The 18,400-nt window shown below is 46.8% G+C and overlaps 1 protein-coding gene across 1 annotated transcript in view; it reads left to right on the top strand.

Annotated features, from left to right (window-relative positions):
- The window catches only part of unc5b (unc-5 netrin receptor B), a 41,111-nt gene that overhangs the window by 22,333 nt on the left and 378 nt on the right, over positions 1–18,400 (top strand). The window contains exons 2-16 of the mRNA XM_068740998.1: positions 7,031–7,261; positions 7,491–7,634; positions 8,046–8,149; positions 8,970–9,150; positions 9,437–9,604; positions 10,046–10,210; positions 11,822–11,854; positions 13,672–13,869; positions 14,179–14,535; positions 14,616–14,703; positions 15,456–15,630; positions 15,709–15,948; positions 17,205–17,354; positions 17,764–17,928; positions 18,023–18,201. Coding sequence (XP_068597099.1) covers positions 7,031–7,261; positions 7,491–7,634; positions 8,046–8,149; positions 8,970–9,150; positions 9,437–9,604; positions 10,046–10,210; positions 11,822–11,854; positions 13,672–13,869; positions 14,179–14,535; positions 14,616–14,703; positions 15,456–15,630; positions 15,709–15,948; positions 17,205–17,354; positions 17,764–17,928; positions 18,023–18,201 — 2,578 coding nt within the window. The remainder of the gene's footprint in view (positions 1–7,030; positions 7,262–7,490; positions 7,635–8,045; positions 8,150–8,969; positions 9,151–9,436; positions 9,605–10,045; positions 10,211–11,821; positions 11,855–13,671; positions 13,870–14,178; positions 14,536–14,615; positions 14,704–15,455; positions 15,631–15,708; positions 15,949–17,204; positions 17,355–17,763; positions 17,929–18,022; positions 18,202–18,400) is intronic.

An 18,400-nucleotide genomic window follows, 5' to 3' on the forward strand; every position in this document is an offset into this window, starting at 1 on the left:
GCAAGAGGCAGTGGGGCCTTCCACTCGACACGGGCACACAGATGCTCGTTTGCTGCATTAGTTTGACCTCCTAGAAGTCGTCGTGACATTGGGCTGTAATTTGGAAAGGATAATAGGAAAGCAGCATTTTCTCCCCCTCTCCTCGCCCGTCCTGATTTCTTCCCTCTCATGTCGCCTCACCCTCTCTTTCTCCAGTGATTGATGGAGCCTCTTGTACATGCCGGTGTTTCCGTGCAGTGGGTGGTTGTCAGGGTGCACACCAGCGGCACAGGGCCACCTTTTGAGCGGCTATGATTAATGGTCGCTGCAGGGGGTGGCGCCCCCTAGCTGCGACAGAGCATACTTTCAGCAGAGCTAGTCAAATAGCAGCAGTGGGCTCACAACACAAGCGCAAATCCTCTTAGCGCTCCCACTCTCGCAGTCACACTCACCCACACGCTGAAACACACAGTCACGGAGTCTCGCTTTGAGGAGGCTGGCCCTCGCACGCACACACACACTGGGTAAATATAATCCACGGTCTGTTACAAACAAGCATGTCGCACCTCTCACACACAATGTGAAGGCAGTATGGCATCATGCAAAACAGGCACACAGTCCTCCAGTATTATCCCACCTCAAAGACTTGCTTCAGCAGGCTTCACACAAGCATCAGCCCCATTGTGTAGTTGTGATGTGTGTCGTTTCTCTGTATTTTCTATGGAAACACTTTGTTTCCAGGTGACTCTGAATGCTGGTGAATTTGTCTCTTTACTCAAAACTTGACATTCTATCTGGAACATACCTTTTGCAAACTTTGCAACTATGCATTTCAATTTTGTCATCTTTAATTTCCATCATAATGGATTTATTTATTTTTGTGTCACCAAAGGAATGGGGGTGTTCAGTATTTTGTGGTGGTTCATTTTGGGGAAATGTTATCTGCAGATGACTCTCATTCAAATCAGTAGAAAAGAAGAAGACTGCTGCTCCCGTCATTGGGGCCTTCTTTACTATCTGGAACCATGGAATGAAATTACATTTATATATGTGTGCGTGTGTGTGTGTGTGTGTGTGTGTGTGCTCTCCTTATATACCCTCCAGCAACTTTGATTGTCATTATAACACTTGCTGCAAAATTCTTTTAAAGAGGTGGTCACACTTCTTTTACAGTTTGGAGGTTGTGGGATAAACACACCTTGAAGCTAAGAGTGTGAGCTAGCACTCTATTTACAGTTACAGTTACAATTTATTTGCTGTGTGTGTGTGCGTGCATGTGAAAGGTCATGTCCTCGTGCGTGTGCTCCTCCTCTCGTCACCCAGACATGCTGGAAGGACAAGCGAAGTATTTACGTCACACTTTATCTCCATCACCTGTTCGGCCTTCCCCCTCTCCAAATCTGCCTCCGGCCTCCAATCACCTCCCTCTTTCTCTTTCTCTCTCTCTCTCTCTCTCTCTCTCTCTCACACACACACACAGTCTGCAGCATCAATTGTACACTGATGCTCGCAGCTTGATGAAACAGGGTAAGCTCCACACATAACAGACATAGCCAGTCTGCAGGCCTCCTCGCTCACGCGTTAGAGCCAATCAGGGTTGTGTTTCTGTAATAAACATGCTGATACCGCTCATCTGGATTTTGTTTTTCATGAAATCAAAAGAATTATGTCAGACAAAAACAAAAAGTCATTCTTTCCAGCGTTAGTAGTTAAGTGTGTTTGTTGTTTCTTTCAAATTGAACATGTGGAGAGAGCATGTGGGTGGAGCTTCCTTGTTGAAATGATGCTGTGTGAATTGATGACATTTCATATTAATAGATTTTCCCCTATGTGCACAAAAAAGGGCTGAAAATGTATATGCATGTGTGCGTGTGCGTGTGTGTGTGTGCGTGTTTGCGTGTGTGTGTGCGTGTGTGTGTGTGTGTGTGTGCTTGCATGCATCCGCAGTCAGATGGGAGAACTGCATGACTCCTCACACCCAGTCTGGCTTTGGTGATGTGAGAAGTGATGCTGTCTCGCTGCAATCTGCACTCATGTCCCATCATGCCCTGCCATATGCCACACCCACACACACAGACACACACACACGCACACACACACGCACACACACACACATGCTGACTCACAAATTCAGTGATTTCTTTCCATCCACTTTGTTGACAACATTTGGACACTTCCTCTTTCCTCATTTTTCACGTTTCCCTTCCTCGTTGGTTCCTTCTTTCACTCCCCGTTGTTTTCAGTCTGGCAATGAGGTCAGAGTGAATATTAATCATGCGCTGTATAATCGTCCTTTAAGGAAGGAAGGCAATCGACCTGCACCTCTTCCAGCTTGCATGAAGCAGGCACGACTCTACCGCAGGGCAGGAACAATGATAATGAGGTAGACTGGGTGAGGATGACGATCAGCAAGTCAATGTTACAAAGAGGCTTTTTTATCACCTTATTTTTTTGGACTTCTTTCCTCTGCCACAGCCAACTGACTCTCACAGCTGTTTGTCCTTAGTGGACTGGCGGAGCTTGTAGTTGTGTCTCCATGTGTGTGTGTGTGTGTGTGTTTGTGTGTTTGTGTTTAGCGATGTAGGATGTCATTTGAAGTCTACTGGAGCTGCACAAAGGGCTTTGATTCCAGCAGGCATGAGGGACAGGGGTCGAGGGAGGGCCCGAAGGAAAGCATGTCAGACACCAAACCAGGAAGCAGAGTGAAGGAGCTGCGATGCTGTGCTGTTGTTTGTTTTTGACCTCATAGGAGGAGAAAAAAACAAAACCAAAATGACCCCTGTGTCTTTTACAATAGCTTCCTTTTGTCTGACTCTTTTTATTCTCCCTTGCGCTCCTCTTTCCTCCCACTTCTAGGTGCATTGTTGGGACATTGATGGCACTGGGGGGGGGGGGGGGGGCAGTAATGACTAAGTCTGTAAAGGTAATGATAAAGTACAGACGCTTTAGACTCCTCTCTGGCTAGAGGCGCTGGGACTAAGATAATTGCAGCCATCCATGTGTGTGTGTGTATGAGAGAGAGAGAGCGATAGAGGTAAGAGAGTGAAAGAGGGTAAGGAAAAGACAGAGGGTACAAAGAACAGCATCTCACAGACACGTCGAGACAAAGACAGATGAGCAATTCATCTTGGTTGCCATCTATCACCATCAACTCAATCGCCTTTGTCCTTTCTTCTCCTCTGCTAGTGTCTCTTGACCTGTCTTTTTATCCAGCATTGCTATCTTCCCTTCCGTCAAGACTCCCTCCATCTCTCCACCTTGTGGTTGAGGCCTTGCGTCTGATCAGAGTGGGTGCATGAGGATGTACTTACTGTACACGTCTCAGCACAGGTTGTGACCCAAGTTTCTGGAGTCTGTCTGTGTGAATGAGTGATTGTGAGCGGCTGGAAAGAATACCCAGAAGCCTGTGTTTGCTTTCTGGCTGCCTGCTGCCTGTCATTAGAGTAATAAAAGACTTGCTGTGCCGGCGCAGTGAGGAGTTATTGTCTTTAAGGTTCTTCCATTCCGCTCAAATTGCTGGCTGCTGGGCTCTGATGGATGTTTGTGTGCTGGCCCAAAAACACAGGTTCCACTTGAAACCCCCAGCTCCATTATCCCAAAGAGAGGCAGTTGGATAGAAAGACGCTGCCTCCGTCATCCACAAGTGTTTTAATGAAACTCTGAAGGCCCCGGAGCGCACACACACACACACACACACACGCACACACACGCACACACACACACACACACACACACACGCGAGCACGCACACTCACTGCACGGAAAGAGGTTTATCCAAACACACAAGGCTGATCCTCCCTTTCTGTCTCCATCTGAACCGCCATCCTCCTGTTTGCCTGTCTGCTGCCGGTCCCCGTCTGCCCTCCTCTGTCTCTCCCTCCGTGGCCCCCCTTTCATCAAGCCTGACGAGTGACAGGCTGCGTTTTTTTCAGCCAGTGCTTGAACACCGAGCGATCAATGCCGGACAATGGGAAAGAGCGGGGCTAAAGGGTGGGGAGTGCAGAGCACAATCGCTTATTGACAGGGAATTCAAAGTCTGAAAGACTGGAGGCGACGACTTAGTAAGAGGAGAACAGGAGGACGTGAGGAGAGAACTGGGAAAGGGGCAAGGCCAGGAATGGGATTCATCCTGTAACATCTCTTTAAAGAAGTGTTAACTATTCCCATTGATTTGTGCTGATCTAAATGTTTGTGTACTCCAGCATTGTACGTGCCTAATTGAGCCTGTTGTGTGATTAAGGGTTGACTCCCGGCTCCTGGCAGGATATAACCTAGGACGTGTGTGTGTGTGTGTGTGTGAGAGAGAGAGAGAGAGCGAGCGAGAGAGTTATACATTCACTGTACAGCTAGTTGTGATGGACGTGCCACTACCGTCCACTAAAACATGCATCATGTCTGAGAAAAGAATAAGGCTGAAAGGGGAGGAGAAGGACTTCCTGACTCAAATTTATTTTTTAATAAGCTTTCATGTCTTGTTAACAACAAATCATTTGAGAAAATAATCACTCAGCGTGAGATCGACACAAAAGAGTACTGAGCCGTCATTTTTTGACTTACCTCCTTCTCATAACTCTCAGCCTGATTACTGAAGAACGTAACACGGAAATTATTTTTCTCTGTCGTGGCTTTGTATTTGTCGTCACGCCGTCATTGCCCGAATTATAAGCCCGTCTGCTTCTGCTGCACACCGCCGGGGTCAAACTGAGGTCATGTGTGAATGGGAGTAGCGGTGAGGCTACGTTTTATAGTCCCAGCTGGCTGAATAAAAGCTGTCAGTGGGAATGTCTTTGCAGAAGAAGAACAGGGATGTGTTTGCTGTTGAGACGCTCTGGAGACAGACTGAACATGACAGCTTCATCCTGGATGGCTGCTGGGCCTACAGAAGCTGCTGCCCTCTCTGCGCATCCTTCAGCGACAGCGCTGCTTTGATGTGACCAGTGCCGCTCCGGCCTCTTCTTAGACGTGAGGTTTGGGTCGATCGATGGTACCATCCTCCACCTGAAAATGTTCTCGTCCTATGAATACCATGAAATCCCTGTTGACACACCTTTCTTTCCCACTTCCTCCAGGCTGTCTTCCTCTCTGCTTCCCTCTCATTTCTGAGACTGGCTGTCAAAGGGATGGGATGGGGGGAGTGCTCACTTCCTAAAATAGTAGATTTCATCTTTCTAAGTAGTTTCGCTTGTCCCCTGCTTGTGGGATAAGTGACTAGTTTGGAGCTAAGTGCATTGTGAATCCTGCACATTTGTCTCCTTTGAATGTCATTGTAGCGACGCAGCAGCATCTGCCCACCCACCTCTATCTTTATCCACTCAATGTAGAGGATTTAGAGGAAATTAAAAGGCGCAATGTAGGAAACTACCTATTCCAGTGTGTGGTGTGTGTGTGTGTGGCAAGAAAAGGATTTGCCTTTATGCCTTTGTGCTTCTCTTAGCTGGAGTTTGTCAGCCCTCTGCACTCTGTTAGTCTTCCATTTAATGCTTACTAAATGAAAGTGAAGACGGACATACAGGGACGGGATCCGTCTCACCTGTCCTTCACCTTTTGTTTGTCCAGAATAATTCTAAAACCCTCATATGTTTTCACAAACCTGTCTTCACTCAATTATTGGTCTTTTCTGCATTTCGTCCTTGACTTTGAGTATCTAGAAAATCTCTATATAAAAAAAAAATATTATTCTTGTTATTTCCAAAGTTTCCAAAGCATAATTAAAAAACATTCATAATTTTTTTACCCACAAAAATGTATATATCTGTAATCGGCAAATTGTAGCAATGCCGTTTGATATTTTTATAATTTTATGAATTCTAATTTATTTCAAACTGAGAAAATGTTCTCCGGTAACGGGTCCACTTCAGTGACCTCTTTCTGTCTTGAATTAAATGCATCTATGTCTGAGAAAAAAGTATTTCATGCTGGTTGAATTTATATCATGTTCAAAAAGTGAAACAAAGTTTCTCTAGGAAGGTCAGACGCAGGGTCAGTTTATAACAACCAGGATGACCCAACAGGGATGGTCATAAAGTGACAAATAGAGTTTGATAGTAGACTATATTATATTTGTGTGATGGACATGTCAGCTTTAAGGAGGACCGTCACATCAACAGTGTCTTCTTCATCATGGCAGAGGTTGCTGCAGTCCTGTAATCGTCGTAAGCTCTTCTCCGTCTTCTTGTGCTTCGGTGTTTTGCACCAAAACTCAAGGACACTATCCAGTTGATGGACACACAGACGAGTTGTGGCGAGAGTCGAGCTTACGTCGTGCTCAGCCACCGTGCAGCCCCGAAAGCCTGACTGGGTCCGAATCTGGATCCGTTTCCAGCACTGAGAAATGAACAGATTGACAATAAGAGATTTCATGTATTTGACAGTTCATCATTATGATATTCTTAAAACTGTCGTCATTTACATTTATAGAAATCTCAAATTTTCCTCTCATGGGTTTTGCAAATCAGTACAAATACCTAAATCTATCTACTGCTAAGAAACTTCGCCAGTAATATGGTTCCCTTGTATCCATCAACTATTTCTGAAGTAAGAAGTCAGAGCAAAGAGGCCAGAGACGCTATTTACTCCTGCCAGAAGAGGCTCTTGACGAAATTGCCTGGAGAGATGCGTCACTTTGAAAAGGTCATGGGATAATGTGCGACCTGCAGGACCTGTCTCCTCCCCAGCTGAGAGGCATGGAGTCTCAAAGAGGCCGGAGCAGGAGACCTGCATGGGCCGATTTGTGGCAGTTTAAGGAAGCGAAAATGTCATTGTGAAGACTGTCAGCTCTTCAAATGTTCTTTAGACATATATGAACAGGTTTGCCTTAAAGTGTACCGTGAAACAGTACCAACAAATCCGTCGACAAGTTCCCTGAAACAGGATTGACAAACACACGCGCTTCATTCTCTGGGAAAGCTTGTTAATGCCCATGGGGCATCTGTCCTCCTTGAGAATGAGGTCGGAGTATACGAGAGCAGAGTTTAATACCCGTGCTGAGTCACATCTTTGTAGGCGTTCCCCTTCAATTAAACCTGATCACTTCTGTGCTCTGTGTTTTCAGAGAGCAGCGACTACACCGAGGCTGAGGTTCTCCCCGACTCGTTCCCATCGGCACCAGCGGAACCCCTCCCAGAGTTCCTACTGGAGCCGGAGGACGCATTTATCGTGAAGAACCGGCCGGTCCAGCTGCGGTGCCGGGCATCGCCGGCCACTCAGATCTACTTCAAATGCAATGGAGAATGGGTCAATCAGAACGATCACGTGACCAAAGAGAGCCTGGACCAGATCACAGGTGAAACGCAGACGGGTACTACAAACACGCCTGTCTGCACGCCACATCGTAATGTCACCTTGTATTTCAAAGACATAACCATCATCCTCAATTACGAGCATCATTTTCAACTACATAAGCCATTAGATTCCACGGGGGGGTTTACGAGCATGTTAACTGCCATTGGCCTGCAGCCAAGGCAGTATTTATATGCGCTGTGTAAAATATGCCCCTCTAACCCCCCCCCCAGGTCTGGTGGTGCGGGAGGTGGACATCTCTGTGTCCAGGACCCAGGTGGAGGAGCTGTTTGGGTTGGAGGACTATTGGTGCCAGTGTGTGGCCTGGAGCTCAGCTGGCACCACCAAGAGTAACCGTGCCTATGTTCGCATTGCATGTCAGTATCAAGGCTTTGTGTGTGTGTGCGTGTGTGTGTGTGTGTGTGTGTGTGTGTGTGTGTGTGTGTGTGTGTGTGAGGGAGAGAGTCAACAGAAGGGGGAATGTTTCCTACTCTGTGCTTGTCATATACGTCAGCTTAAGTACGTATGCAAATGAAGTTGTTGTAGCTTTCCTTCGGTCCCCTGGTAATGTGCAGCGTCTGTGATTGACAGTCTGCATGAGGATATGAAGTGAGAAACCACAACGTACAGACATGGGATTTTGGGGGATTTGACTTCGTGTGTGTGTGTGTGTCTGTGTGTGTGTGTGTGTGTGTGTGTGTGTGTGACAGCCAGTGTCAGCAAGATAAACAAGGTGTCATCGGCCAACCTTTGCTAAATTCTGAATACATCTATGTCACCCCCTGTAGACCTGAGGAAAAACTTTGAGCAGGAGCCGCTGGGGCGGGAGGTGCGGCTCGAGCAGGAGGTGCTTCTGCAGTGTCGCCCCCCAGAGGGCATGCCCACTGCCGAGGTAGATCTCACACTCTCCATCCTGTATCTGTATCCTTAGCGGGTATATTCAGAGTTCGTTTTCTTTTTTTTTGAAGGGTAAAAACATAACACCATCTATATTTGTCACAGCCCTGCTTCGGAAAGCAACCAAGCTCTAAAACCCTAAATGTATTTCTCTTTCTAGAATGACACTTTGTGAGCGCGTATATACCTCTGCCAAGGCTCAACAGCCCATTTAATTTACTCTAACTCCTGTCCTGTACTCATATTTCTCAAGGTCACTGGATTTGAAGCCATCGAAAGGATGGAGATGAAATAAATATCTCCATTGAGAAGAATAAAGCCGAGAATGTTCACAGAAAAAAAACACATTAATGAGAACAAGAGCGCTGTGTGCCGCATCCGATGCTTTTGTCAGATCTGTAGCTACGCTGGATTTACACTCTGTTGGATGGACTTCTGTGGAATTAGTCGTAGCTGCAGGTTTCTATCTATTTATTACACAGCAGCCGAGGAAACACCAAAGTGCACGACTCATAGAAACCAAGAAATCACAGAAATGGAAGAAGAACAAAAAGGAGAAAAATAAGTCTTATCTCAAAATACTACTAAAAGCACAACCCCCTGATATTTTAGAGTGTCCTACTACCTGACAACTTCACAGCTCTGTAAGACTGCGTTTATTCCCCTTGCAAAGTTGTTATTAGAGGAGAAAATATTCGGAAATGTGGATTTTTATGGCTCAAGAAAATATTTATGTTCTGTGAAGCTTTATTTGTTCTTTTTAGACGCTACATAACACATTAATATGTGACAAAAAAACACGCTTGTTCCTATAGGTGGGCTGGCTAAAGAATGATGACGCCATTGATCCGCTGCAGGATTCCAACTTCCTGATCACCATTGATCATGATCTAATCATCAAACAGGCCAGACTCTCAGACACCGCTAACTACACCTGTGTGGCTCGCAATGTGGTGGCAAAGAGACGCAGCAGCACAGCCACGCTCATCGTTTATGGTAACACACACACACACACACACACACACTCACAGTCACTCAGCTAACCCTAAATCTAAATCTTATTTATTCAACTTTATACAATTTATTGTTTTCTGGCAGTTGTGAAAACTGAAATAAATCAGATTTGACTCTCAGCAGGAAACACTTTGTTAATTACGAAACCACGTATCACTCTTAAATGTGTCAGTTAAAGAAGTATTTGTCTCCGACAAATTTCCCTACGGGTACCAATAAAATCTATCTATCTATCTATTTATCTATCTATCTATCTATCCTCTGCCAGTGAGCGGAGGCTGGTCTTCATGGACCGAATGGTCAGAGTGTAACGCCAGGTGTGGGCGGGGCTGGCAGCGGCGAACACGCAGCTGCACCAATCCTGCCCCGCTGAATGGAGGAGCCTTCTGCGAAGGCCCGCCCTTCCAGAGGGTGACCTGCACCACGCTGTGCCCAGGTGAGGATGACCCTCTCATCTTTATTATTCATAACAGCAACAGAACAAAGTCATTACACACTGGAATAACAGCAAATTTCCCAAATGGGCTATTTAACAGAGGATGAATTTTGGCGTTCGGTTGTGTTCCACCACATGAGGCTTAATTTGATAAAACCAGGCAGATAACCCATTTGAAATGTTTTCGGCTCAAATCAACCTCATCCAACCAGGACAGAATAGGTCTTGGTCATGCAACCGCTCCGACTGTGTCATGAATCATCTACTTATCTGTCACACACCTAACCACATGCTACCGTGTCAGATCACCAAGACCTCGAAATCACTTTTTTCGAATAAAACATTCTTCCATAAATGGAATATATGCAGTATATAATCACATTGCAATTTTCTTTTTTTTTAACCTAAAGTCAGTGACACATCTCTGCTGGTTCATTCCAGTGGACGGCGGCTGGACAGAGTGGGCAAAGTGGTCCGCCTGCGGGACCGAGTGCACCCACTGGCGCAGTCGTGAGTGTCAAGCCCCCCCACCTAGGAACGGAGGGAAACACTGCAGCGGCAGCATGATGGAGAGCAAAAACTGCACCGAGGGGCTGTGCGCACGCAGTAAGTCACCGGAACAGAATGTTGAGCCGGGCGGTTAGATGTCAGAGGAGAGCCAATATTGAGCTCAGACGCCTAATTTGGAGACGGTAATTATTCATGCAGATCAGCATCTGTGAGGTGTCAGCCGATTAGTGCGAGTCCAAGCATCTAATACGTGAAGGGGGGAAAGCGTGTCTTGGACATCTGAAGGGATCAATATTAAGGTGTTCACAGTTTCATAATATTCGTATTTCTGGATTTCCCCAGTATTTAACAATCGTACCATGGCTTACGGGGTGAATGAGCTCAGTTGCTGACAGATGCTTCATGAGGCTAAATATATGTTCCCATTGAGAGAAGATCCACGTCTACAGAACACACGGATGGAGAGAGGTTGAGGGAGTGTGCGGAGTGGGAAGCGGACATGACGCGGCCAAGTTGAAAAATGAGCGCAGGGAAGAGCGCCCGAGAGTGAGTCAGACTTCCAGTGACGCCTCGTGTGCAGCCCGTGATGAGCCGGGAGGAATCCAGCTGACAGCGCATTAGAATCTCAGCGACGCGCATCCACAGGGGCAGCAAGACACGTTCTGATAACACACACAATGCAGCTGGGGGGGGGGGGTTGTGTGCACACCTCCGGGACGCACATGCAAGCCTTGACATAAACAGGCTTCTGCAGCGCAGTCAGATAAGACCAAAAAAAAGGGCTGTGATTTGGCCGTGCGCAGAGTTCTCAGGGGGCTGTCAGGAAAAACATGCACTTGAGTTGGTCTGGGGGGGGGGGATTTGGAAATGTGTCACTTGGCAAACTACAGGTTACTGAGAGACGTATTGATATTCCCCGCACGGTGGTGAGACTATTATGTGGACAAACTGTCCTGATGACATTGTCCCTGCCTTGCTTCACACAATCAGAAAATAGACTCCGACTGTGCTCTCTCACGCTTAATCACTCTGGGGAGGGGCTAAATACCACAGTCGTAAATGAAAAACACTCTGAGGCAGCACAAGCCATCATCTTCACTTCCTCCTATACCAGATTATAAAAGCCGCCGGGTGAGTGAGGGGGGGGGGGGTCTGGGACTCCACTCCGTACAGGGTGATTTGGTTTGAATATCGTAAGTGACACGATCCTGAAAGATGCTTTCCATATTCACCTAACGGCGGAGGGATGATTCACGTTGGCGCTCCGCTCCCGTCAGAACGGCGTGATGGCGCACTAACCCTGTGGGCCGTGTAAAGAGACACTTTCAGTCCACATCGTCCTCCTCATGCACCGTCATTTTACACAACTACTTTTTACTTTGCCTCTCTCGTCCAAACGATCCTTCCAGAGCCACATTATAAAAGGCACTTTATCCTGGCGCATTATGTAAATCGCACCCAGAATTCTCCTTCTGCCCTCGAAGAAGTTTCGTAGACGTAGAGGACACTTTCTAGCTCGGTTTACACATTACAAGCATTTATTTTGGGTTTGTTTGTTTGTTTGTTTTGCTGTTTACTCGCTTGATGTTTTCGTGTTGTCATTGAAGCTTTCATTTTCACAATGACCGGTCCATCCATTTTTACGTTGTGTTTGTTTTCTTTTCTTCTTCTCTTGTCCCCCCCCCCCCCCCCCCCCCATTTAAACAGATAAAAAGATTTCTATTGAACATGAAAGCCATCGTAAGTTCACCTTCCCATGACGTCACTCTTTCACTGCTTCACGCCGTCTCTGTGTGTGTTTGCGTGCGCGTGTGCGTGTGTGTGTGTTCTGATGCCGATTAGGAGCGTTTAGCTGAATGTGTCTCTCCACACTTTGTTGTCATCTCAGATCCCGTTCAGTAGCGTCTCCATCCCATCCTGTCTCGCGGGTTGTTGTTGACTGAGCCGTGGGTTTATGAGCTGGCTCCATTTTTAGCAGGTTGCATCGTTTGCAGCTGAGGCATCAAAATGTGGAAAATCTGTCTCTTGAAGCATCTGCAAACGGTGTCACGAAGCGGGGAGACGGGCCTCGAGGAGGCTCTTTGATCTGTACGCTTACGAGGTGAAGGCTCAGCACGCGGGTTTGAGAAAAGCAGCTCAATCCTGTCTGAATTTCAGTTCATCTGTGATGGAGTTTACGCGCCAATTGCTGGCAAATCCTCCAACTCAATGCGTCACAGGCTGAGAGGAGAGCAGCCACGTTAATGCACCTAATTCACTATTGTTCCATTTGTGGTAATAAGTGCGGACGGCTGTCGGATTCGGTTCCGTTGTGCCACGTGAGCACGGGGAGCGCTCGTCTGCCAGCCCGTCTGCCTCCGGCTGTCCTCTCCTCCTCTCCTTCTTCTACGCTCACTGCTGCTCTGAGTAGCGTCTGTGCTTTCCTCCCAACTTCTCCCTCACTCTCTCCTGTTCTTTCAAACGGGGGCCTTTTCCTCCTTATCTCCTCTCTCCTCCTCACCACACTTATAATCTGTCTGTCCTCTCAACAAATCAAACCCCTTCCTATCACATTTTTGCCAAATTGCCTCTTCCCGGCACTCGCCTCCTCGGTTTATCCAGCCTCGCCGCTCTTTCTTCTGCCTCTTCGTTGTCTCCAGCCAACCTCGCTCCTCGTCTTGACTGGATCACGTGTCAGGGCTCTGCTAGTGTTGAGGAGTCAGAGTTAAAAGCCTGCTGACGAGTCACAGCCAATCTCCCAGCAAACCAGCTCGGCGGGGAGAAGCCCACCCCCCCACCTCCCTTCAATCCATGCAGGCTTTGCTTATCAGACGTGTCTTGTGCTTAATAGTACTGCTTTGTCTGCTTGAGCTGAAAACATGCATGTTTAGCTCCTACTGGCTGATTATCCCTTATAATATTTAAAATAATACAGTCACTCTTTTTTGTTTTTATGTGAAGTAAACAGGATGAGTGGATTTTATTAACAGAGTAGCCGCTGTTAATGGGGATCTGGTGCATGATGGATGAAACCTGAGCGGCGTGATTAGCTCCAGATCTGTATGTCTTACAGTCTTCTAATTGCTTTTTATTGCTTCACTTGAACTTGATTCTTTCCATGCTGAGCCAGGATGATGTGAAAGGAGCACAGAAAGGAAATAAAGAAGTCAAATTACTGCAGCCTGCATGGCTGAAGTCCCTCACTAGACAAAAACGACCAGAAACTCATTCTATGTTCATAAGAGGGGGGCCTCTACAAAATGAGGGGGGCCACAAACACTAATTATTTTTTATAAATAATCTACTGATAAGATTTGAATTAATCGTACACGGTCCTGTAGCCCAAGGTAAAGATTAGCTTGTTGTGTCTGAGCATAAAATCAAATAATTTATAGTATCAGTATATAATATAGTATTTTAGTATTTATCAGTACTAACGTAGATTAAAGAAACTAATTTATTAAACTTTCTATTAAAGTTAATAGAATAGAAAGTGTCCTCATATTAATTTACCTCGTGTGTGTGTCTGTGTGTGTGTTTGGCTTTACGGCCGTCTGACCGTCTGTCCTTCCTTTCAGCGCTGGCGCCCCCGGGTACGGGTGTGGCGGTCTACGCCGGGCTGGTGGGGGCACTGCTGCTGTGTGTGATTCTGGTGCTGTGCGTTGGAGTGCTGGCATACCGCCGAAGATGCCGCCATCTCCATGGCGACATCACTGACTCTTCATCTGCTCTCACCGCCGCCTTCCACCCTGGAAACTACAAGCCTCCCAGACAGGGTAGGTTCAAGGGAACACAGTCGCTGCACAACTCGGCATTTGTTTTGTTTCTTTATTTGACAATAGTTCTTTTAAACGAATGCCTTCACGCCTTTTTATATCCCATAGTCATGTACTCAATTCTACATTCTTTACCACGCTTCATTATTTTTTTTACATTTCAAGCATTTGTCATGGCGTCCCTTCTCTCGTTCTTTCCATGAAATATGAATTAGTGACATTAATCATTTTCCCTTTTAGCAGTGTCATCCCAGCCTGTGTCATTTCTGGTGATAAGAGCACAGCTCCTCTCTTCCTCCCTGTCCACAGACAACCCCCACCCCCTGCATCCCTCAGCTCCTCCGGATCTTACCGCCACGGCAGGAACATTCCGTGGGCCTCTCTTTTCCCTACAGAATGACAGCCCTCACAAAATCCCCATGACCACCTCTCCCCTGTTGGACCCGTTTCCCAATCTGAAAATCAAGGTGTACAACTCCTCCACCCTCTCCTCCCTGGAGCTCCCGGCGGACATTTGTTCGGACGGGGAGATCCTGAGTCTGAAGTCGGTGGGTACTGTGGGTAGAGCGCGAGACTTTCACAGCCACACCCTCTCCAGAGAGCCTGGGCTGAGCACCAGCGCCACCCTCGGCAATCTGGGAGGACGCCTTACCATCCCCAACACAGGTACACATCACTTCCTGTCCTGACCCACGTGAAAGAAGAATTCACATTCGACCGTGAGTTAAGGCATCGTCTCCTTTCAGGTGTGAGTCTGCTGGTTCCTCCTGGCACAATCCCCCCGGGAAAGTTCTATGAGATGTACCTGATTATCAACAAGTGGGACAAAACCACGTGAGTGTCTTTTTCTGACTCCTTTCTCTATTCCACTTTTTCCACTTTTTTGCGAGCAGAAGGCAGAATAGACCTCATCCACACCTTAGTAAGAACCTCGCCGGCCTTTGAAAGTTCTAGAATCACAGAATCAAATTTTAAAAAGGATAATCATTTTTTAGCTTTTTCTTTAGGTTTAATGTTCAGTGGGGCTCAGATACATCAAATCCAGCATGTTCCAAGCAAAGCTGTTGCCTGATGTGTGTTTTTACATTCCACCACAGAGGCCATACAGAGTCTCCGTCTCCATCTGTGCGTCTGTAACAGGTTTAACAAGGGATGCAGGCAATCCTCATCTCCTCTTAAACAGCTGGACACAATTCAGTTACATTTCACACAAGATTTGTAAGAGCCCAAAAGGTGTGTGTCGGAAAAGTGTTTTCTTCAGTTTGCTGATTTGGTTTTAGTTTTTTTTGCATTTTTAGACACATTTTAACTTGATATCGCTAGCCTCACAGCGTAATTGCCCAATATCAACAGGCATTGCCTAAGCCTTAGGTAATTATGCTATTAGGCTAACGATGTACATGCTAGTGATATATTTGTAGGAAAGGTCTGTCTTTGGTACAAATGAAATTAAAGTTCTCACGTTTTGGATGACATTCCTCATTTTCTAGTTTATTAATAAAGTTGATGTGTCAGCAATTATTGTAAATACCCTGTGATCAACCTGTATGTGTGTGTGTGTGTGTGTGTGTGTGTGACATTTACAGGCTCCCCTCTGAGGGCAGTCAGACTGTACTGACTCCCGTAGTGAGTTGCGGGCCTTCCGGCATGCTGCTGAATCGCCCTGTGGTTCTCTCTTTGCCCCACTGTGCCCAGCTAGACACACCGACACCAGACTGGACCCTCACGCTCAAGACACAGACCCACCAGGGGGCATGGGAGGTGAGACACTCCCTCACTTCCACCTAATGATGGATGTCTCCTCCATCGTGACACTGCTCAACTTGAATCTTGTCTCAGGAGGTGCTGACAGTGGGAGAGGAGACGCTGGCGTCTCCGTGCTACCTGCAGCTGGAGGAGGAATGTTGCCACGTTCTCATGGAGCAGCTGGGAACGTATGGCCTGGTGGGCCAGTCCTGCCCCCCACAGCCTGCCTGCAAACGCCTGCAGCTGGCACTATTTGCACCCCGGGCGCCCTGCCTCTCGCTGGACTTCAGCCTCCGCATCTACTGTGTCCATGACACCCCACAGTCACTCAAGGTGCTGCTTGTGTGTCTGTTTATCGCCTCGTTTCCTTCTGTACTGTCGTCTGTTTCATTCCTTTCATTGATGTGTGAGTCAGCCTGGCAACGTTACAGTTGTAGTAGATTGAATTTATTTTAAACCTGCCAAACAGAAATATGTCCAAAAATTGAGATAGTAAAAAACATAAAATACACATAACACCGTTACCCAAGGACAAAATTGTACCGCATGAACACGCATGAAACAGTCAGGATGCCCAGCCATGGGGGCTTTTTGATTCAAATACATTTTTTTCCTGACCTCATTCTGGATCAAATCCAGAAGACATTTTGCGTGATAGTTCATATCGGGCCCCTTTATGAATGTGATTTTTGGTGAGTGAATTCAATGCATATTTTACAAGATATGATTTTGATTTTAATTTTTTTTAAAGCGTCCATTATATGTAAAGGGAAAAATCCGGATTCTTTTGGTATCCAGGCGGGTATCCAGATCACTCTCAGTTAGGCCAAGATCCTTCTTCAGAATTGTTTTTTAAATCAGCAGTTTTTCCATAATCCTGCTAAATGCATTGTGTACCCCTATCTTTGGAAAAATCGCGACAGTATCCTCAATCCGGATCCAATCCGGATTAAATTGAATTGTAAAATAGAGTTCCCCATCCTGCATGACTGTGTCAAATTCCATAAACACCAGTCGCTAATTAACCGCGATATTGAGGAACAGCTTTTGAAGCTCCATTGACTGTTTCAAAGTGGATGTTTTTTAGTTTCTCTTTTCAACCAATCCATGAAGGAAGAATGAAACAGTCCTGTATCCTCCTCATCCTCTTTCTGTTTGTGGTGTGGAAGAATAGCTAAAAGCAGACCTGGATAATAGAGGTCCTTCCTCTCCACAGTGAGGCCCTGCAGATCCTCTACTCATCCAAATCAAATTCTTATCACATATTGATTGTCCTTCCTCGCCACAAACAACAACTCAGCCCCCCACCCAACAGAAAGCAGCCACCCCCATCCATCCAGAGCTGGACTCATTGTTAAACATGAGTGAGCTGCCTGCAGTTTAATGGAATTACATTTCATTATTTCTGGCTGCTAATGTTCTAGCAGCTTTCAAACATGTTCGCTTGCACTCCTTTGCACTAACGTGGGGAAGGCGCGATTCATTTCGAGTATAATCATTTTTCACAGCATGGTTTTTAAATGATAAAGCCCCCATAATGGATCCAGCAAATCAGCCTCTGAGCCCGTTTTCTCTCTGCCCCTGTGCAGGAGGTGCTAGATTTGGAGAGGAGTCTCGGTGGCGTTTTGCTGGAGGATCCCAAACCGCTGCTCTTCAAAGACAGCTACCACAACCTGCGCCTGTCCATCCACGACGTTCCTCACACTTACTGGAGAAGCAAGCTGCTGGCCAAGTATCAGGTGCCATCAAATATGTTTCTCCATATAAAACTCAGATCAGCAGCAGCTTGAAGGAGAACGTTAATGATGTAAGCTGTTTCAGTAGGATGGCTATTTTCTAATAAAATACAACTTATGGACTTCGTATATTTTACTGCCGTGGTAAATACCCAAATGCTCTGCTGTGCCCTCCTCCCTCCAGCACCGGAGATACCGATCTGAACTGTCTGAATAAACTAACAGGAAATCAGATAGCGCTGCTGATTCACGGGCGGTGATTTTGAGAAATGACTTTTCCCCCCCCGACACACGGCAGAATCATCTAGCGTCAAAAACTAAAGCCACTTTTTAGTGTGTTCTAGAACACAGAAAAACACCGAGCTGTTCCTGAGCTGGTCTCTCTTCAATTCCTTGTTCTTTGTTTAAACAGGAGATTCCGTTCTATCACATCTGGAGCGGCAGTCAGAGGCCGCTGCACTGCACCTTCAGCCTGGAGAGGAGCAGCCTGGCGGTGTCGCAGCTCGCCTGTAAGATCTGCGTCCGACAGGTGGAGGGGGAGGGACAGATATTCCAGCTGCACACAGATATCCAGGAGGTAATGGCGATTTGGTGAAACAACACAGATCAGGTCATGGGAGTTTTGCTGTGTGTCCCAAAAAAATAAATGATATCGTTGTCCGTCAATCCAGACTCTACCACCACATTCGCCCCTCCCGTCAGGAGGCAGCTGCCTGCCCTCCTCTCAAGTGGGGCCGTACGCCTTTCGCCTGCCTGGTTCCATTCGGCAGAAGATCTGTGCCAGTTTGGATGCACCCAGTGCTCGAGGATGTGACTGGAGACTCCTGGCTCGCAGCCTCGGCTTTGACAGGTCAGATCTACCTCACGCATTCACATGTGATAAACGGCTTTCAGCAGCGCTGCTACTCAGATTTCTGCTGTCAAGCGAGAACTCAGAAGTGTGAGCAAGGTGGTGCGAAGATTGTCACCGTCTGAGGATGTGATTCTCAGGAGGAGTTCAGTTTAGATTGAACACACGTCCTGCTCCGACTGATTAGCGTGTCGCTGCA

This window comes from Brachionichthys hirsutus, chromosome 7, assembly GCF_040956055.1.
Source record: "Brachionichthys hirsutus isolate HB-005 chromosome 7, CSIRO-AGI_Bhir_v1, whole genome shotgun sequence".
NCBI lineage: Eukaryota > Metazoa > Chordata > Actinopteri > Lophiiformes > Brachionichthyidae > Brachionichthys > Brachionichthys hirsutus.